This window comes from Crocodylus porosus, unplaced genomic scaffold (genome assembly GCF_001723895.1).
Source record: "Crocodylus porosus isolate Cpor-Errol unplaced genomic scaffold, CroPor_comp1, whole genome shotgun sequence".
Lineage (NCBI taxonomy): Eukaryota > Metazoa > Chordata > Crocodylia > Crocodylidae > Crocodylus > Crocodylus porosus.
In genome coordinates this window covers 78,058,658-78,078,624 of record NW_017728886.1, presented here as the reverse complement: position 1 = coordinate 78,078,624, position 19,967 = coordinate 78,058,658, and the positions used below count along the sequence as shown (strand labels likewise).

At 39.0% G+C, this 19,967-nt stretch overlaps 1 protein-coding gene across 1 annotated transcript in view; it reads left to right on the top strand.

Moving 5' to 3' along the window:
- LARS2 (leucyl-tRNA synthetase 2, mitochondrial) overlaps positions 1 to 19,967 on the top strand; it is a 126,570-nt gene that overhangs the window by 100,754 nt on the left and 5,849 nt on the right. Inside the window, exons 17-20 of the mRNA XM_019537246.1 lie at positions 4,413 to 4,582; positions 5,692 to 5,769; positions 8,154 to 8,265; positions 18,814 to 18,941. Coding sequence (XP_019392791.1) covers positions 4,413 to 4,582; positions 5,692 to 5,769; positions 8,154 to 8,265; positions 18,814 to 18,941 — 488 coding nt within the window. The remainder of the gene's footprint in view (positions 1 to 4,412; positions 4,583 to 5,691; positions 5,770 to 8,153; positions 8,266 to 18,813; positions 18,942 to 19,967) is intronic.

Genomic DNA, 19,967 nt, shown 5'->3' with positions numbered 1-19,967 from the left:
AAATGGGAGCAGAAGCAGGGAACCTAAATATCCGCTTGTCAGTCTTTTCCCTCCATCCAACTTATTTGAACTGGGAGTTTTGAAGTTCATGAAGATAATAACGGTTCAGAACTGAATTATAGGTTTCTTTTCTGAACTGAGAAAAAAGGTCAATTTCACAAGACTATTACTTAGGCTACAGACTTGTTAGGGAAGCACCTCCCTTACTACTTCCCTTCCTTTACCTCTTAAAAGCTAAGATCAGGTATAAGGAAAATACTTGTTTCCTCTGGCAATAGTTTATTCTTAAGTAGTGAGTTACTTGGAAAATATTGTAAGACTGGATCTCATGGGGTTCAATAATGACATATGCAAAGTCCTGCACTTAGGATGGAACAATTCTATGGACAAGTACAGGCTGAGGACTGACTGACTGGGCAGCAGCTCTGCAGAAAAGGACCTGGAGGTTAAAGCAGACAATAAGCTGAATATGAGCCAACAATGTGCCCTTGTTGCCAAGAAGACTAACAGCACCCTGGGCTGCATTGGTAGGAATGTTGCCAGCAAATCAAGGGAAGTGATAATTCCTCTCTATTCAGCACTGGTGAGGCCACATCTGGAGTACTGTGTCCAGTTTTGGTCCCCCCACTACAGAAGGGATGTGGACAGATTGGAGAGAGTTCAATAGAGGGCAATGAAAATAGTTAGTGAGCAGGGGTACATGACTTATGAGGAAAGGCTGAAGGAACTGGGCTATTTAGTATAGAGAAGAGAAGATTGAGAGGGGATTTAATAGCAGCCTTTAACGACCTGAAGGGTGGTTCCAAAGGGGATGAAGCTGGACTGTTCTCAGTGGTGGCAGATGACAGAACAAGGAGGAAAAGTCTCAAGTTGAAGTAAGGGCCGTTTAGGTTAGATATTAGGAAAAACTTTCTCACTAAGAGGGTAGTAAAACACTGAAACAGGTAACCCAGAGAGACCACACCTGAGAGGGGGAACAGTTCAGGGAGCTAGGCAGCCCAGAATGAGGGCAGAGTAGGCCGCCTGATTGGAGGGAATCTAGTTGGGGGTCTGGATTGAAGGATTCTGGGGCCCAGTGTGGGGCCGGTGATGATAAGAACTGTGGATACCATCTGCGAGGCTTGGGCTGCAGTGTAGGGGAGGAACAGAGGCGCAGAAAGCGCCCCCTGGCTTCAGGGCAAGAAATGAGCAGCCTCCTGCCTAGTTAACATCCTAATTAGGTATTATTAAGGCATGGCAGTTAAGAAGGCAGGCGGTTGGCCCATAAACAGGTAGGCAGGCCAATGGCAGATCAGCCCCGAGAAGGTCCCCCTGTTACAGTATTGCCTAATGTTTTTAGTGAAACCAGGTTGAATAGTAGAGGTTGTATACTCACAAAGAAGTTTGTGTAGTCTTACCTTTAAATATGGCTTGCAGTTGAGGGTCCCTTCTGAACACAGATACTCTTCTAAATGAAAAGTATGCTACCCGAGTGAGATCACTCTGGCAGGTCTTTATTTTAATTTCTGTTTTTTATCTAGCTCATTCTGTAACATGTTGTACATCCAAGGGAAAATACCTATTAATGCAACTTGTCACTCAAACGTTAATAAAACATTTTAATGCTTTAAAAAAAAAGAACCCACGTTTAAAAATGGCTTTTTCTACCATTCTTTCTTCTGTCAGCTTCTTTGCAGTACAATGCATTACAATATGATATACAATACTAGGTGTATTGTCAGATCGGTTTCTGTCCTTACATTTATTGGAAGAGGTAGTTAACCATATTAGTCTGAAGTTAGGCTGAAGGTGGGTCTGGATAGCATCTTAAGACTAACTCTTTCAGAAAGGCAAGAGTTTTCATAGGCTACAACCTCCTTTGTCAGACACTATGTATGAATGGACTTATAGACAAAGGGGCTATCAACTAGAAAGATCTAAATACATTTAAATACAAAAGATCGGAAGTGGGGAGGAAAAGAGGGGTCCTGCTGAGAGAAGTGAAGGTGGGTTAAAGAGATCAAAGGGATTAAAAAGTTGCTGTTAACCTAGTGAGGGAATAGGGTTATAAAAGGGAGTCAGGGTAATGGAATAAGAATTCAGAGTTTCTGTTGAGACCATACTTAGCACAGTGTAGTGTATAGATGATTTTTTGTTTTGTGATTTTTGCATTCATGTTGGTTTTTAAAGCTGTTTAATAACAGCTACTCTGAAGTCAGTGATAGAAGGCCCAGGGAAATTAAAATGCTCTGCCACAGGCTGTTATGTCTTTCTGGAATTGATGTTAGATTGGTATACATTCATTCTTTCACGTATGGATTGCACCATCTGTCCAATGTAGACGGGAGAGGGCCACTGTAAGCAGGTGATGGCATATATGACATTGGTGGTAAAACAGGAGAATAAACAAATGATACAATGTGTGTTTTTGGTCTAGTGGTAGTGGGGTCTGTGTTGATAAGGGGCGCAGATGTCATCTGTGTCTGTTGTGAGGCCTGATGCCTTGGTGAGAAAGGAGTTAAGTAGTTTATTGCTGGAGAGACATCATCTGAAGTTGGGGGGTTGTCCATAAGCCACAACAGACTTGTCTTCTGATGGAGTACACTGTATCTTACAAAAGCTCATGCCTTTTTGAACAAGTTAGTCTTTAAAGTACAGTAGCTTAACTACGGTACGGCAACCCTAGAGGGTAATGAAAAAAATGGTTGCTGCCACAGCCTCACAGTTGCACTAGTGGTGTGGCAGCTGCCCCAGGTGCCCAGCCACATTGTTACACCATTGTTAAGGTGTCACTATGTCCTGCTTTCTTCATTACATTTTTTGCTTGGTCTTTATCTAAGGGTCACATTTCTTTTCTAATTACATAATTAGTGTATGATGCTATGACTTATCATTTTCCTTATAACAATCTGATCCTAAAAGTACAAGATTAGGAGATAGGTAACAAATTCTCTTCCTGTCTCTCAAAAGCACAGATTCTGCTGCCACTTACATTTGCTAATACCTTGCTCTGTTAGTAGTTCTTTTGCAGTCAGGCTCCAAGTGCAGATTTATGCACATCAACACTGTGCTTGGGACACGTCAGTGAGGCAGTTGCCTCACTTCAGTACTCATGTGGTATAGACATGCTATCAGTGACTCATTTATTGTGTCAGTCTTTTTCCCATAGTTTTGTTGCCTTAAAATGAGAAAAATGGAACTTACCCCTAATTTAAACTTCTTTGAGATCTGCAGAGAAAAGGTGTTAGTCAGAAATTAATAGTTTGGTGTTTCTATTATACAAGTTCTTTCATGATTGTAGTCATAGACATCTACTGGAATGCTAGGAAAAATGCATTTAGTTATTCAAACGAGACTTTTCTTTTGCTTGATTTGAGAAGCACAAAGATAAGTTTCCCTGAGTCACCTGTTATTGAGAGAAAGGTGCAGAAAATTGAACATAATTATGATAGTTGCTTACCTTTGCAAAGAATTTTTAAGACAAAAAAGGTAAAATAAATCATTTTATAAGCCTTCTGTGAGCACAGGTTAAAGCCTGTGTTTCTTTACAATAACAGATCCTAAAAAAAAAAAAGACACAGATAAACAAGTGACTCATTTGTGAGAGACTACTGCATAATATTAAGCAGTGATATGGTCACTAGAATCCTACAGCTCATTAAGGTTATTTAGCACTGTACCCTGGTGCAAACAGCTTTACATCTGCTATAACTGGCCACTTGGAGATCCTGTCAGCATGGGGAGTAATAGTGGCACTGCATCTCCTCGGCCTCTCATTCTGTCCTTCCCAGGTATAAATAGGTGATTGGGATTGCAGTCCCACAATCCCCAGCTGCAGGAGCAGCCAGGAGTCTAGATGGGTAGCCAGAGGACCAGGGATGCTATAAAGGTAGTTTATGGCCACTTTTGCAATTCTTATTTCTTAAAATGTGCTGGGTGTCAACAAGCTGGTCTAAAAATCTGGCTACGTGTTTTGTTACCATGGTAACTATTGTACACTAAAAAACTAGTGTCTATATGTGTTTTTCTCATCACTTTAGATCAACGTTTAAAAAAGACATCCTTATTACAGAATTTCTTGCTGATGAAAGCATCTTGAAAAAAACTCCCTATTTTCCAGAGTAATTGACATGTAAAGTGAATCTCTTCTAACACTTACCTGGCAAGGGATTATTTTTACACATTTAGGAAATGTTTAACAGAGGATATCACTATATTGAAAATATTAAACAATGACATTATTTTTTCCATTAAAGCAGTCTCATTTTTTGAAATGTATATTTCATTGCACCAAGAATTTACATGCAACATGGAATTTCCTTATAAACATGAAATGGCCTGTAGTTTATGGTACCATTTTTCCTTTCTTTCTCTTTGGCATTTTGGCTTGATTTTATAACTGAAATCTCTCCGAAATCTCTTATTAAACTCAGCTGATGCTATCCCTGGTGTTCAGAGATGGCAGATACGCCTTTGGTCTCTAGCAACCAACCTTATTAAAGCCAGGGCTTCCGGGACTCTGCCCAACCCTGAGCTGCTGAGTAAAAACGACAAGGCAGAAGCTAGGAAGATCTGGGAGAACAAGAATCTTACGATCTCTGAGGTAAAAGAAGCATTTGCATCCTTTGAAAGTGATTAAATATCTTGCCATTATTGTTCATATCATGTACCAGCAGTGTGGGTGATTCTTTTTGATAATAAAAAGTGTCACTCCATCCAAAACTATTTTGAAAATATTTTTTGCATAAAGCAAAGGAGAATGAAAATACATAATTGCAAGTGATTTCAGGTGCCTAAAATCCCCAGGGAATTATGGCTTTGCAGATAAGTGAGGTTTGGATAAGCAAGGTTTTCCAGTATGAATGCATGTACATGGTAACACACCTGAGGTTCTATAATGCAGTCAGCCCAAACTCGCAAGTAGCAAAGCTTCAGGAAAGTTATGCAGTTCATTCCAGACAGGTGCCAGTAATTCTTTTACTGCACTTCACATTATTATGTCCCTTACACATTGCAATACATATTTTAGAAAGCTTAAAATCTTTTATTAGGATGATTTTTTTTACCTCTTTTTATGTTGAAGTCATATGCCATAGTTACTATGTATTCAGTTGTATACGGGTCAGAGGAAGCCATAAACACATTTAAAAATTACTTGAAGGTGGGGGCGGGGATATATATACATAGAAACATATCCTGATGTAGATTATAGATCCTGGGATCTTCCAGTACTTTAAACAGACTTTAAAATTTTGGTCATTTTATGTATGAAAAGTTGTCATGTGTTTCTCATCTGTCATAAGCACTGGGCTGCTGGATTTTGGGAGGAAATTCATACCTAGGGGAAGAATAGAGGAAACTCTGGGGAGTTGATTTAATGATAAAATGATTTTAAAGATAAAATGCTTGTTGATTGAAGCTGTTCAAGGTTTGGAATATTAAGTTTAAATTCTGTGGAAGGCAGAGGGGGAAGTGTGCGAAAGTTATAAATAATTTAACTTACCACTTTAATATCACCTCAGTGTGCACACACGTGTAATTGCACATAATGTGTATTATAGGTTGAGGTGATATCCTTGGGGTGGAGCGTGCCCTTTACACAATTTGTGACTGATTGCTCATACCAGTCTTTTTCGTTTTGTCTTTTTTACAAAAGTAAACTCTCTATATGGAAATTTTAAGCAATTAATTACCTGTTTTTTATGTGACTAGGTAACAAATGACTTCACAAAGAATTACATGCTAAATGCTGCAGTTTCTCGATTGATGAGCCTCAGTAATACACTCTTAGTAAGTATGCAGTCTAATTGAGTATGTACCATAAAATTTAGTACCCTTGGGGCACACAACTACGCATTCAAACAAGGAATAGCCTGGGGCTTTGGGGCCTATTATACTACAAATGTTTACTATGCTTATTAATACTGCTACATTTATACCCTATTAGACTTGCAACAAAAGTCATCAGTTCAAATAAACTGTACATTTGTAGCTTTGTGGCCCTGAAGTGTGCACTATAAGTTGCCCGGGGAGAGCTTAAAGAGGACTCTACCTAAAACTAAGATAGTTTAACTAAATGAGTTGTTTAAGTTTTAAGAACTTCTACTCCATTTCTGATATGAGCAGTGATACATATGCATGTAAGCAGAAGGGATCTAGATCACCTGGTTGTTTACATCTGTATTCTGTCCCATTAAAGGACACCTTCTGGACTACATGATCTTGTTTTGTGTTAAACTTAATGCTGTGGTTTTTAAAATAAATTATTACTTTATAAAGTACTATAGTCATTCCAATAAGTAAGAAAAAGTGCTGTGATTGACCAGGCAAAAGCAGTGAGATTGTGAATTCCTCTGTGAAAACATTCATCACAACAATACCAATTGATGTAAACAAAGCTTAGAAAGTCCATTTTTCTACAAAATCATTTCAGTTTGGCACTTGTAATTGGGACTTTCATGTGGCTCATCCAGGTGGCACAGGGCAGATGTAGCTATTGTTATTTTTGTTTGTCTTGTTTGGATCGTTAGTCTTATGTATATTTTAGCAGTGACCTAAATCAGAAGTCGAATTAGCTATTTGTCTCTGTAACTAGAATTAGATTTTTAGCTGGTGATATGAAAGCACTTCTTGACTAAATTCACAAAACTTAACACGCATCCATGTAGTCACTTAAAAATGCTGTACTGAAACAGCAACAGTGCTAGAGACTGCATGTTTTGTGGGACTGGAAATGTGATGCACAGTTCTTTATTTTCAGATCACTGATTCCCATAGTGTGGGCTCACAGAAGAGATGAGTAAACTTTAAAACAGTGATTCTCAACCCGGATGCTTTTAGAACTTTTTAAGGGCACCACAGGGTGCCATGGAATATTAGGACTGTTAGGTATGCAAGCACCTGCATGTGATTCACAAAGTAAATCCACAGATTTCAAATAGGAGTCCAGTGTCAAAAGCATTCTGACCTGTTTTAGTCTTCCTGAGTTTTTTGCAATAGAAGAATCACTCGATTATTTTCCATAGTTTAACAAGAAGTGCCTTGAGTCTAAAGGATTGAAACCACTGCCTTAAATTTTTGAGTTCACACAAACATCCAAATGTTTGAATGCTGCTCAAAATAGTATGTTCAAGAACTAAGGCTGGATACCGTGTATATATGGCACTTCCTCTTTCATCCAGAGCTGAAATCACGAAATGTGGACATGGGTGAAAATTAAATTTAGAAGGAGAAAAAGAAATCGCTAAAGTTTATTTCAACTTTGCAAAAAGCTGAGATCGGTTTTTATTTCATCAAACTTACTTGCTCAAACCTGAAAGGTAGCAGCTGTAAGAAGTTGCAGTAGGATAGCTGTTCTGTGGCCTCTGTTAAATGAATTGTTGGTCTTGGTCTATTTTCTTGGAGATAGGAAATAGTGATCATGACACCCATGAAATAATTATCACAGTTGACACTTGCTGGCAGTTTTCTTTGCTCTATCATCACAGAGACAAAAAAACTGAATATGCACAGAATCAAAACTATCCTTCCTGGTGGAGATGGTTTTTGTTCAGGTCAAGGTTGAAGCTAACTAAGGCTGAATGGGAGAAAGTTTGTACAGCTTCTATCTGTGCTTGTACCTCTTTTAATGGTAAATAATAACTAGGAATTCAATGCACATATTGTCAGTCTGCCACTTCTATAAGAACTTCGAAAAACAACATAAACATGAGCCATCAAAGGATTTCTGTGCTTTGCAGTCTTGCATCACTCTTGTATTGCTTAGAATCTATACTCACATTTATCTAGATCTTTTTTGGACCTATTCTAATTAAAATTCATGCCCTGGTGACGCTCCTAAACTAACTGAACAGGGTTTTATCTTTCAAATGATTTGTGATATTATTGGACTCACCCAGAGTGTCCAAAATCCTCTTCAAAAATGATTGTACCAGAATCAGTATGGGCAGGCCACTACACAGAAAGAGTCCCAGTGTCAAAGTTTCTAGCTAGTTCACAATAGTGCTGTTGCCTTTGGTCAGTTTTGTGTGCTTTTTGTGTGCATTGTATTATATCTTGTAAAATATTATTATTACAGAAATAGGCATTGATTTTTGTGCTCATTGTCTCATTTTCTTATCAAACTGTTTTTTTGCCTCTGTTTATATTTACAATTTTTTCCCCATTTTTCATAGCAAGCCTCGCAACCCCTTATGCTCCACAGTGTGGAATTTGAGGAAGCTTTGGCCACTCTCTGCATTATGCTTGCACCTATGGCCCCCCACATAGCCTCCGAGCTATGGAAAGGTACTTTGTACTAATTACTGTTATAGGAAAAATCATAAATGATTCATAGATGCTAGGGTTGGAAGAGACCTCAACAGATCATTGAGCCTGACCCCCTGCCAGGGCAGGAAAGAGTGCTGGGCTCAGATGACCCCAGCCAGATGCCTATCCAGCCTTCTCTTAAAGACCCCAAGGTAGAGGAGAGCACCACCTCCCTTGGCAGCCTATTCCAAATTTTGGCCACCCTTATCGTGAAGTTTTTCCTGATCTCTAGCCTAAATCTGCTCTTTGTTAGTTTGTGACCTTTATGCCTTGTTACCCCAAGAGATGCCTTGACAAACAGAGCATCTCTGGTGTCTTGCTGCACCCCCGTCATGTTTGAACAGTACTCAAACCAATGTAGTCAAAAACTAAGGCTAAGTTTTTGGGTTTTTGTAAGAGTGAGTTTCTTTGTACCATTGGCACTTTCTCTTTTATTCTGAGTTAGGGAAAACTTCCGGGAAAAGTACGCAATATCATAGATAGGCTTGCAAGAAACGTCTAAAAAATAATACTTTCCGTGTGTATGTTGTTCTGTAGATCAAGACCTATTCTCTCCCTCTCATAGTCACCACAGCCCCACAGCATTCAACGTTCTTTCCCCAGGAAGTCAGGTTTAGTAATTACTTCATGCTTGTTACCCCTTCTCACCCACATACCTGAAGATTGCTGACTGTTCACTTGCTCTCCACTACTTCTTTCACAATTTTTCTGTATCCACATCATAATTTGGAAGGGAAGGGAAATCAAGAAAATGGATTAATATATTTTTTTGAATGGCATAGGCTATATTCAAAGCCCATAGGATATGGACAGCAGCTCAGGTCTAACTGCCTGTTTGCATTTTTACCTAAAGCACAGTAATTTAGCTGTCTTTCATGGATGGTTAAACCACCACAGTTTTAGTTTCTGCATACCACAGGGCAAGAGCAGGCACACAGGCAGTATGTATGCTATGGGGCAGCTGGCATTCAGTAAAGCCCCATCTCCTTTTATCCTGCAGTAAGTTGTTTGGGTATGCAAACCCTTACTTTTATGCTGAATATGCTGCTTGGAATGTGGGCTAAGAGGATTCCTCTCTACAGAGCTATGTACCAAACAGGCTTGAATTCTTATGGTCTCATATCTGTTATAGCAGAGAGAGAGAGACATTGTTAAAATTGAATTCCTTTGGTTGATAAATACCTGTAGCAGCTATGTACTTTGCTGTTTGAACCTTGAGAGTCCTGCTAGGGTTCTCACAAGTATGGCAGAATGAAGGGATCATTAATCATGAATGCTTTGTTAAAGTCCCACCATACATAAGAGAAGAGGGAACTATAATACCAAAGGCTGGCTGCAGAGGACTTTTTGTTTAGATTGCTGACTTCAGAAGTATGTTAACTGAACATACAAAGCTTTCTGTATCAACAGGATCATTGTTATAGTTCAATTAAGCTATTGTATTATGGGAATTGCGTGTTTGTTATCAGTTGTCTACTTTATGCAGTATATGAAGTATATTATTTGGAAAAATCCAACATTTATCATTATTCTCAAAGAATCAGAACACCTGTGAAAAAATAGCTACATGGAGTTATTCAGTAACAGGAAAAGAGATTTACGTTCATACTTTTAAAAACATCTTATGCTGTGCTCCTGCTTTTCTAAATTTTGATGGCTGTCAGGTTAGGCATGTTCTTAACTCTGTTGCAAAAGAGAGTTTGGCTTTTAAATTTTTGGATTATTTAAAGAACTGTAGCTTTAAGAAGACAGACAATCACTATTATGTCTGAATCATGCACAAAAATTTTCTCTGTGATTCAGTTCTGCATCTGTAAAATAGGCATATTTGTGTTTCAGCTTTGGTTCCACATCTGTAAAATAAGGAAGTTAATAATTCATCCTTCTACCATTTTTCTGTCTTGCATGCGCAGATTGTTAACTCTTTGGGGGATGATCTCTGTATCTTACTATGTATTTGGATAGCATCTAGCTATTCGAATTTCAAATGGGGCATATAATAACAGAATGAAGCTAAAATATCTGATACAGCCTCTTCGCTTGTTCTCTTTTGTTTCAGTAATTAATTTAAGATTTAATGAATTTAAGAAACTATTTTATTTTTACAACTAGACTCAAACCCTAAAAAATAAATGGATAATATTATGTGTGGGAAAAGAATAACAATGAACAGAAGAGCAGGTTCTTCCATTTACCCAGCATCATATCGCACTCCTATTTAAACCATCCCTGAGGAGAAAAAATCTTGCTTTCCTAATCGTATTTTGTATGCTTAAATGTGTTTTCTAAACAATTGCACATACCATTCAATATATTGCATTCCTAAAGGAGAGAGAGAGAGAATAGTTTGGATGGGGGGGTTGTAATCCTTTGCAATGTAAATAAGCCTTCTTCTAGATTATATGTCATTTTAGTGGTATACTTTCTTTTCTTGCGCTTTGTCACAGTGACCTGTTCCTAGGCAGGAATAAGGGCAGCTGCCAATCACAAGGGCAGCCCAGGTGATGGTTGCTGGGGCAGCTGTGCTGGTCAGGTGACCAGAAGGGGGCAGGGCCGGGCCTTTATAAACAGCCCATGCTGAAGCCTAGCTAGCAGTTCCCTGCTGACAACCAGAGGTGCAAGAGCTCTGCAGTAGAGCCAAGCAGAGCAGAGGCGAGCGGTGCAGCCGGGGCACCCAGGCAGCTGCATCGTGGTAAGGGGGAGAGAACCCTGATTGGGAACCTTGAAGGTGGGACATAGTGGCCATAAGGGCACGCCACTTAGGTTCTAGCCAGGAGGCTCATTTTCGGTTATAGCCAGTTGGCTCATGGCTTTACGTTTCTTGTTTGTTATTGCTACATACTGGAGGACCGGGTGAAGCTGTGGGGGTCCGAGAAGGCCTCATGGGAGCTCCCCAGTAATCTGGGGGTTCCTGGTGCCCTGTGGGGTACAGTGAGCGGTGCCGGGTAGCCATAGCTGTTCGCTCCGGTGTGGCGCGGTGTTGAGGGGTGTTGACCCCAGCCCTGTGGGGCAATAAGCAGAGAAGCCCAAGTAGGACGAAAGACCTGATGGTGGTCTAGGGGGCCAGGCACGGCTACGGCCACCTGAGCCCCAACCGTGAGAAGGACTTGAGAAGCCCCGAAAGGGGAATAAGCTTATTGAGAAGCCCGGTGAGGGCTAGGAGTGCTTAAGCACATAGAGACGGGCCCGATAGGACACAGTCTGTGTGAGAGAAGCCCCAGGAGCGGGCACATGTACTGAGAGAAGCCCCAGGAGCGGGCACATGTACTGAGAGAAGCCCCAGTAGGGGTGCAGACTGGAAAGGGTCCCAGAGGGGCTCCACAGTGGTGGGGACTCCAAAGGGTCAAAGGGGCCAGGTAAGGCTCAGGCCGCCTGAGCCCAGCGGGGAAGAGTACTGTCAGTAAGCTCGAGAGGGCTAACGGATAGAGGGGCGCCGGTTGCATGACAAGCCCAGGGGCGCCAGAGAAGGGGCTCCGGTTGCATGACAAGTGCAGGGGTGCCGGGCAGGGCGCAGAAATGAAAAGGACCAGATAATGTCCAGAAGAGCTGCGAGGCTTAGGGCGTGCTAAAGGGGAGGTTGGAGGCACGCATAGCCCATAAGGCTGGGGTGCACCAGGTCACTCCGTATGGAACGGGGTACAGTGTAAGCGTAGCACAGTGTCCAGGGCAACAAGAGGCAGCCTCCCTTCTAGAACCATATACCAACAAGACATGGCGGGCAAGTAAGAGGGTGCTGGATCGCCTAATTGGCACGGCAGGGGGCGCTAGTGGGATCACGGCTGCTCCTAGGCCCCACTCTGTGACATGCTTCTTTTGCCGTTGTCTATAAACAAGGATGAAATAAATCAAGCAGAATTTTTCTATGGCAATTTCTTTTTACACAACACAACTGTTAAAGTACTTCAAGCAGCACGTTTTTTTTTTTTTTTATATATAGGGTCCCATTATGCCACTGCAACCATACATACTAAAAAGATGTTCTTCCTCTAAAAGCACCTACAGTCTAAGTCACTGATTCTCAACCAGGGTGCCCCAGCACCCAGGGGTACTGTGAAATCCTTTTGAGGAGATGTAGGGTGTGAGAAGGTACACACAGGTTTGTCCCTGCCTGGCCCTTGTGCCCAGGCACAGTAGTAACTATACTAGTTTTAGAAAAGGGTTGCCATGAAATTCACAAAAGTTTTAGAATCTAAAAAGTTCAGCCACTGGGTAAATGGCAATTGATAGTCGGTGGCTATAACACAGAAGTAAGGGAAAGCACAGGCTAATAGTAAAACAGTTATAGTGAATGTAGAAAACTGATAGCAGACCAGCAGCCCTAGCCATTGTCAAGTGTTTTGTAGCAGAGTGGATAAAAATTGATGATATGAAAAGAAAAGTTTTGAAAATGTTATTTAAGTAGATACATTTTTAAAAGAATAATTATTTAAAACTAAATGTGAAATTCTGAGAAATCTATCAAGGGCTAAACTTAATGTAATCTATTGAAATCATTTAAGTTAATCAACACTGAAGCAGGCTGCATTTTTTCCTGCAATTTTAAAGAAAGTGAGACCACTAACCTGAGGGAAGTTGCTAGTTAATCACCTGCAACTGTCGGGTTTGGGGGGAGGGTTTATAATAAATTATCTTTTAGCAGTGTTTGCCTTTTATACAGGTGCAGACAGAATATTTTTCTCATTTAAGTTTATTCAGCTTACTTCAGCTCAATCACTAGTTTGCTCAAAGTTGCAAAAGAATTTGGGAGCTGAAAACCAAAAAAGCCTGCTTTCCTCTTCCACTCTGTGAGTAAAAATTCAATTTGAGAAGTGAGGAGCTGTTAGTTCCAAAATCTTGAAGGACGTAGCCATGAGAAACAACAAAGTATCAGCTCAGTTCATTGACTACAGATAATTTTTTTTTTTGTTTAATAAATCAGATTTAAATGTAAAATGTTTTGCTCAAAGAAATGTAATAGTTTTGTTTGATTCATCCATCACTTTTAGCATTGCTTTCTACCTAAAGGCAGCTGACTCAAGTCAAAGTAAAAAAAAGAAAATTGATCATCTATTAAATAAGAAATGTGTTTCACCATAAATCTGTAATGTAAATCAGGGCATCTTGTTCACTGATTTAAATATTATCAAAAACAATCAAAAATCAGCGATTTAAAATAATTTACCCTATTTTGTCAGCATCATGCCAGTGGTCTTATAAAATCAAGCTTTTTAGTACACTCTTCCATTCTGTATTGCCTGTTGACAAATGATTTAACATTGCTCATGGCTGATGTCCCACGGTTCTCTTTAGAGTTACATTTATCTTTGAAATATAAGCATTGTGTTTTATAGATTCAAATATACAAAAAATGGAGTATATTTTTGTCAGGTAGAATCAAAACCCCGAACCTTTTGTTAATTGGTTATTGAAACAATTTTTTCCCCTTGGGTTTAATTCATATATGACCATTTTATGGATATGCTTCAAAAACAAATGAAGACTCATACCTTTTTGAGTTAAGGAAAAGATTGTTTAATGCTGTTTTAACAATGACTTAACATTCAGGTGTTGAACAGTAAGCATTGAATAGTTGTAGTACTTTGATATTTTTGTGCATAACTTTTTTTTTGAATAATGTATTTTTCTGCTACTTAGAAAAGAAATTGTTTCTAGTGTTTTGGGTGTATTAATTTAATACTGTTACACTACTGACAAATATGTACCGTTCTACAAATACACATTATACTAGTTTAACAAAGAAAAGGTAACATAGCCCCTCAGTGTGGAAAGAGTACATCTTGCTGACATCTTTGCAGCTTGCAGATACTAACAGGATGAGGAAGCCTATTTCCTTCCTGAAACTTTGTATCTTAGGAATATACAGACACCATTGGTAAATTTGAGACTTTTTTGTTTGTTTGTTTGTACTAGCATAGTATATTCCTATCCAGACAAGGATAAGAAGCTTCTTGTTTTGAAGGAGTTTATTTGTGTTAAAGTACTTCTGTCATGAAAGAATGAAAATTGCTATGTGAAAGAGGTGCCTTAAACACCCAGCCCTTTGTCATATTTTATTGAAACTGCATAATTCCTGGCACTTGTGATGCTGCAGTTTCCTTGGAAACAAAATAACTACAGTAGTCCATTCCTGAAATCTTCAGCCAGTTTGCATTCAGTACCTACAAAGAGATTTATACAGACTGCATAGAGACATTTACCTGTAGAATAAGGGCTAAGGAAAAACTATTTAAAATTACTAGGAGAGATGCTTCTGCTTTGTTCATACACACACCACATGCCATTGATGTGTCTGAGTTCTGTTATCAGAGCCATATCTTTCAGTGTGCCCTTACCAAATTTTCACCCTTTTTTATAAATGCCCCTGAAGAGTCATGGAAGCACAGGGACAACATTCTGCTCTTTCCTCCTAGCCATTAATCAGGAGGTGAGCAGAATAAGATTGTAGTATCGGAGCAAAGGATGCCAAGTCGCTCAACCTGCACAGAAAAGAATGACTCAGGATGGTATAGGAAAGTGTACCTCACATAACAAGGTGAGGAATAGTAACTGTACACTCTTAGGTCAGGTAAGGTTGTGAGTTTACTAGTATGTTTTCATGGTTCACAAAACACAGTGGCCTTTAAGTGCCTCATCAATTATCATAAAGATCAGTACAAATGTAAAAATCCCAAAAAGCAAACACCAAATGGGGGGGAAAAGGAGTGACCGTATAAAAATTCCTTCTTAAAAAATAAACCAAGATCAAGGATGAGGTATCCACATGAACTAAGAAGGACAAACCGTCTTCAGCCTTTAGTTTACTAGAAGGGTGGTTGGTGCTGGTTCTTTTGGACCAAGCTGAGTAGGAGAGCTTTCCAAAATTGACTTTAGATATCTCAGCCTGTTTTTCATACTATTTAATGTTTGTGGAGTCCAGCTGCACGCCATACCAAGTGAGCCCCCAGGACATTGGGGGCTAGTACTAGACAGTGAAGTACGTTTTACTCACTTATGTGGTATCAATGACATTGCACAGCTTTTCTGATAGCTGTTTGGAAACCACTATCATAGCCTTGCCTTAATTGTCCTACTGTTGAAGAACATTGCACATATGCTTGGCAGACATGAACCTTCTGCGCTGTAGTGATATCCTGATACTTGACAGATTTGATTTGCTTTAATACTAAAAGTTCACTTAAGGCAGCAATACAGAATTACACCAAAAGCAAAGCTACGTAATGATAATACTCTTGGAATTGATGGCAGAAGCAAACACATGAAGGTAAAATATGAAATCTGCAAAGTATTAAAAACTGCTTAAAGATGCTTCATTTTATTAGTGTGAAGGTGTTTTTTAAATGAATGCAGGCTTCCATTCCTTTTGTCTCTTCCAAATTTGAAAATTTCTAAGATAAAATTTTAAGAGAATTCTTGCTTATCTCATGCTTATCTGTAACCCCTCTGCATTGCCTCCTAATTTTCCATATTTCTTCTGCAGAGTCCCTTGCCTTAGACTCTGGTTATGTTCTTGTTTCAAGGCCTTTTACTGATTTCTTCTCACCTTCCTCATCACATTCAAACTCCTCCTTGCTTCCCTGCCTTTGCTAGCTTCCTTTTGCTCTATCTTCATACCCAAATTTCATACCTAATTATACTCTTTGCCATGGTCTACTCTGTTAAATGTCTGTGTCTATTGTCCAGCCTAAATGTTGTCTACACCATTGCTGGAGTATTGTAGGTGCAGTGTTTTCTAGTGCAATTTCCTCCTTTGCTTCCTTTTCACAAGCTTATTCCTGTGCTTTCTAACATGTGGTCATCTAGGACTTGAATCCCCTTCTTGACCTAATGCCAGTCTTCTCAAAACAAGCTTCCCATATGCCCAATAATCTGTACTTTTATAAAGGTATACTAAGGGAAGTGTTATTTTTTTATTAAATACTCCAGACTCCCACAAGGCTAACAAGAGTTCACATGATTTCCATGTTATAAACTGTGTCCTGCCTTCTCCTTACCCACTTTTTCTCAATCACCTCTGTGTGTGCCACATTTAGAAATATTGTATTTTTAACTTGGACTCTGCTCCTGTCATTATTTCTTCCTGGTTGCCTGTCGGCTCTGTATGGATGGGAGTCTCCACATATTTTACATTGCAGAATAAGGACTTTGACTTGTGCAAGGATGTTGCCTTTTATCCATCTACAAAATTTTCTGCATATTGTAGTCCTGTAAAAAAAAAATAAAAATTGCTAATAATTCCTAAGCAAAATAGGGTATTCAGGTTGCTACTCTTGCAGGGGAATGCACAGCCATCAGAAGAAAACACACTCTTTTCTGTGCTACAGCAGAATGAAATTTGGGTTGATTTTCTTCCTTTTTTTTTTTCTTTTCTTTTCTTTTTTTTTTTTTTAATGGCAAGATTCTTTTTAAAATAGGCAAGCAATTCCAGATTGTGGCAACAAAACCTCTGTTTCTTGCTATGCTTTGAAACTGTGTAACAAATTATGAGGATTGAATTTTGTATCGTTTGGAACTCATAAAATGAGAATTAAGACAGGAAACTAAGCAGGAGTAAAACCTTCATATCTGTTTCCTGTCAAACCACAGTTTCAGAAACCAGCCTGCCGATGTTTCATGGGTTTTTTTTCTTTTTAATATAGGTGTGTTCAGAACTTTTTAAATGGATGTTGCATCTTGTAGTGAAGTAATATATAAACAAAGATAGACTTGAGGATCCTTTTTATTTTTATTTTTTGCTTGCATCCAGAGGACTGACAGCCTCCGCATCCATAGAAGACCACTCTTGGCTAACACCCTTCATAAAGTAGCTTTTTTTCAGTAGTGTGAAATAGAAATAGAAAAATAAGGAGTGGCCGGTATGCATGTTTTTGCCACAAGGCATATGTTCAGTAGGAAAGGAGTGAGCTCATCTATGTATAGGAAAACCAAAAAAGAGAATTATCTGTAGCAGCTGTTTTCTGTAACCTCAATGTGAAAATGAGTCACCATGATGAAGATTTTTACAGTTTCAGTTCTCTTGTGCTCACAGTTTCATCTCCTTTGCCAGAAAATTCCAAACTTTTTTCTGCAACCCAAGAAAGTATTTAATAAGCTGTTTATTTAACAAAATTGGGCCCTCTGTCACATTTAAATTAATGTATATTTTTGCTTGCCCTCAGAATTAACTCCTAACAATTCACCTCCTTTCTGAGTCATTATGAAAATAGCAAAAATATTTGTGCCATTTATAGAAATCTGTAACTTGTATCAGAGAGATTTCAATTTTGAGAGTATTTATCTCTTCCTCTCCCTTTATTTGTTCTTATTCAGTTCATTAGGCTTTCCTAACCTTTTTGATAAAAGTATTTGTTCGTTCTATGTGGAACATTGTGGACTCCTCCTGTCTTTCTGTTGTTTTTCAAACTGCTTCCTAAACCTGATCCTGGACAATATATCTTATGTTGTTGTTTTTCTTTACCCTATTGACTTATCAAAGTTTCATATACAGGTACACCTTTGCATATTTTAAAATACATTTTCAGCTACACATACCATCACCAATTTTGAGTTGGCAATTCTGAGTTATTTGGTTTAGGAAAACATTTAAAACAGCGCTGATTTAGCATGCTGGGTTTGAGAGAACCCAGATTTTATAAGAAGCAAAAATGATTACAAAAACAATCAAAACTATCCGTTTAATTTTGGAATATGTTTATAGATGTTCAAGGTGAATGAAATCATTCTCTTTCTTGTGTGCTACAGAAGGTGAGAATTTTATTCCCACATTTTATTCCCATATTTAAGTTTTCATTTTACGCAATAATTATTTCAGTATGTATTCATTCTATCTACCCGTAACTCACACTTAGCAGGAATAACTTTTCCTGTGAGAAAGTAAAGTGTGCCATGCGGAAGGAAAACATTTATAGAAAATGTACGTGGGCCAGTAGAAGTGTAATATATTTCAGGGAGTGTGAGTGATAGGATAACTTCTTAAATGAAATCCTTTAATGCGAGTCTCAAAACACTTAGCAGACATTCATTACATGGTCTTGTGAATTTGGAGTCATAAAATATTCTACAAATGGAAAAATTGAGCCACTGAGGCTTTGTCATTAAATTATAAATGGTATGCATTCTTAGGAGGTAATGATTTAAATCAAGTAACAGTTGTAATTGAAAAGGATTTAGAAAATGTGATTAAGATTAGATTTCATCTTGTGTAGCAGCAATTGAAATTAACTGTAAGTATTGGCTTTGTATGTCTATGTCTTGAAACAAAGTAGCAAAAGCATAGGAGCTCTAACCATAATCTAGAAAACATTTACATGAACTCCTTCAAAGCTCTGAAAGCTGTGATCTTTCTGTTTCTAATATGCTGCATGCAAAACCAAGTAGTGTGGTTTCCTCCCAGGAGATTTTCATTAGGCATGATTTAAAGTAAACAGTGTTTTGACTTACAATTTTCAAGCATACTCTAAAGAGTTATGGGCTAGTTAAAGAATGCTGCTCAGTTTTGTTTTGTTTTGTTTTCTTAATTTGCTGTTGCAGGTTTGGTACATGTGCAGAATAAACTTTGCACCCGGTATAACTGGGATGCTGATGTGCTACAACAGTCCTGGCCCAAAGTAGACCCAGAATACCTTCAGCAGCCAGACATTCTAGAGATGTCTGTTCTGGTAAGAGCTTGCACCTTTTTTTTTTCAAAATTAGCTAATACATATTAACTTGTATGTTCTATTCTTGAGGTCTTGAGGAAGATAAACCAAGAAGGAAAGTATAAAATATATCTGTACAAATAAGCATTTGACAGCAAGAACTGCTAAGCAAATCTGAATGAGTCTGAAGCAGAATTTATGAAGAGACTATCAGCTAAGAGGCCTCTGCAGACTTTGAATCTATTAATGGTGGGATATATATCTAAAAAATAAATAGTCCATTGATTTTTCTTACATCCATACAAAGCATAGGTAAAATGGGTTATGGAGCTTGTGGCTAAGGTTGCTAAACACTTTCATTTATAAAATCTTGTTTTCATTTCCAAAATGTAAAGATGGCTGAAGTTTGTAAAACTTTGGAAACTTTAAATGAGGCTGAAGTTGCCCTCTTTGCTTTCTGCCACAGGCTGAACTTTCCTGAAGTTTTCAACAAAACACGTATAACTGTTTCTTGACATAAGATTGGGGGAAAATTTCCTGGTGTTGATAAGGCCAGTTCTCTCAGCCTCTCCTCATAAGTCATGTGCCCCTCCCTGCTCCCTAACCATTTTCACTGTCCTCCATTAGACTCTCTTCAATTTGTCCACATCGTTTGTATAGTGGGGGGGGACTAAAACTGGACACGGTACTCCAGTACTGCCCTCACTAGTGCTGAATAGAGGGGAGTAGTCGCTTCCCTCCATCTGCTGGCAACACTTCTACATGCCTCCAGTCCTCAGGTTGGGAAGGACCAGGTTAGAGAGCTTCTGAAGGGTCTGGACGTGTTCAAATCAGCGGGTCCAGATGCTCTCCACCCCAGGGTGTTGAGGGAGTTAGCAGGGGTTATTGCAGAGCCCTTGGCATGGCTTTACGAGCGCTTGTGGTGCTCGGGCCAGGTGCCGGGTGATTGGAAGGTAGCCAACATGGTCCCCATCTTTAAAAAAGGGAGGAGGGAGGACCCAGGCAACTATAGGCCCGTCAGTCTTACCTCAATCCTAGGGAAACTCT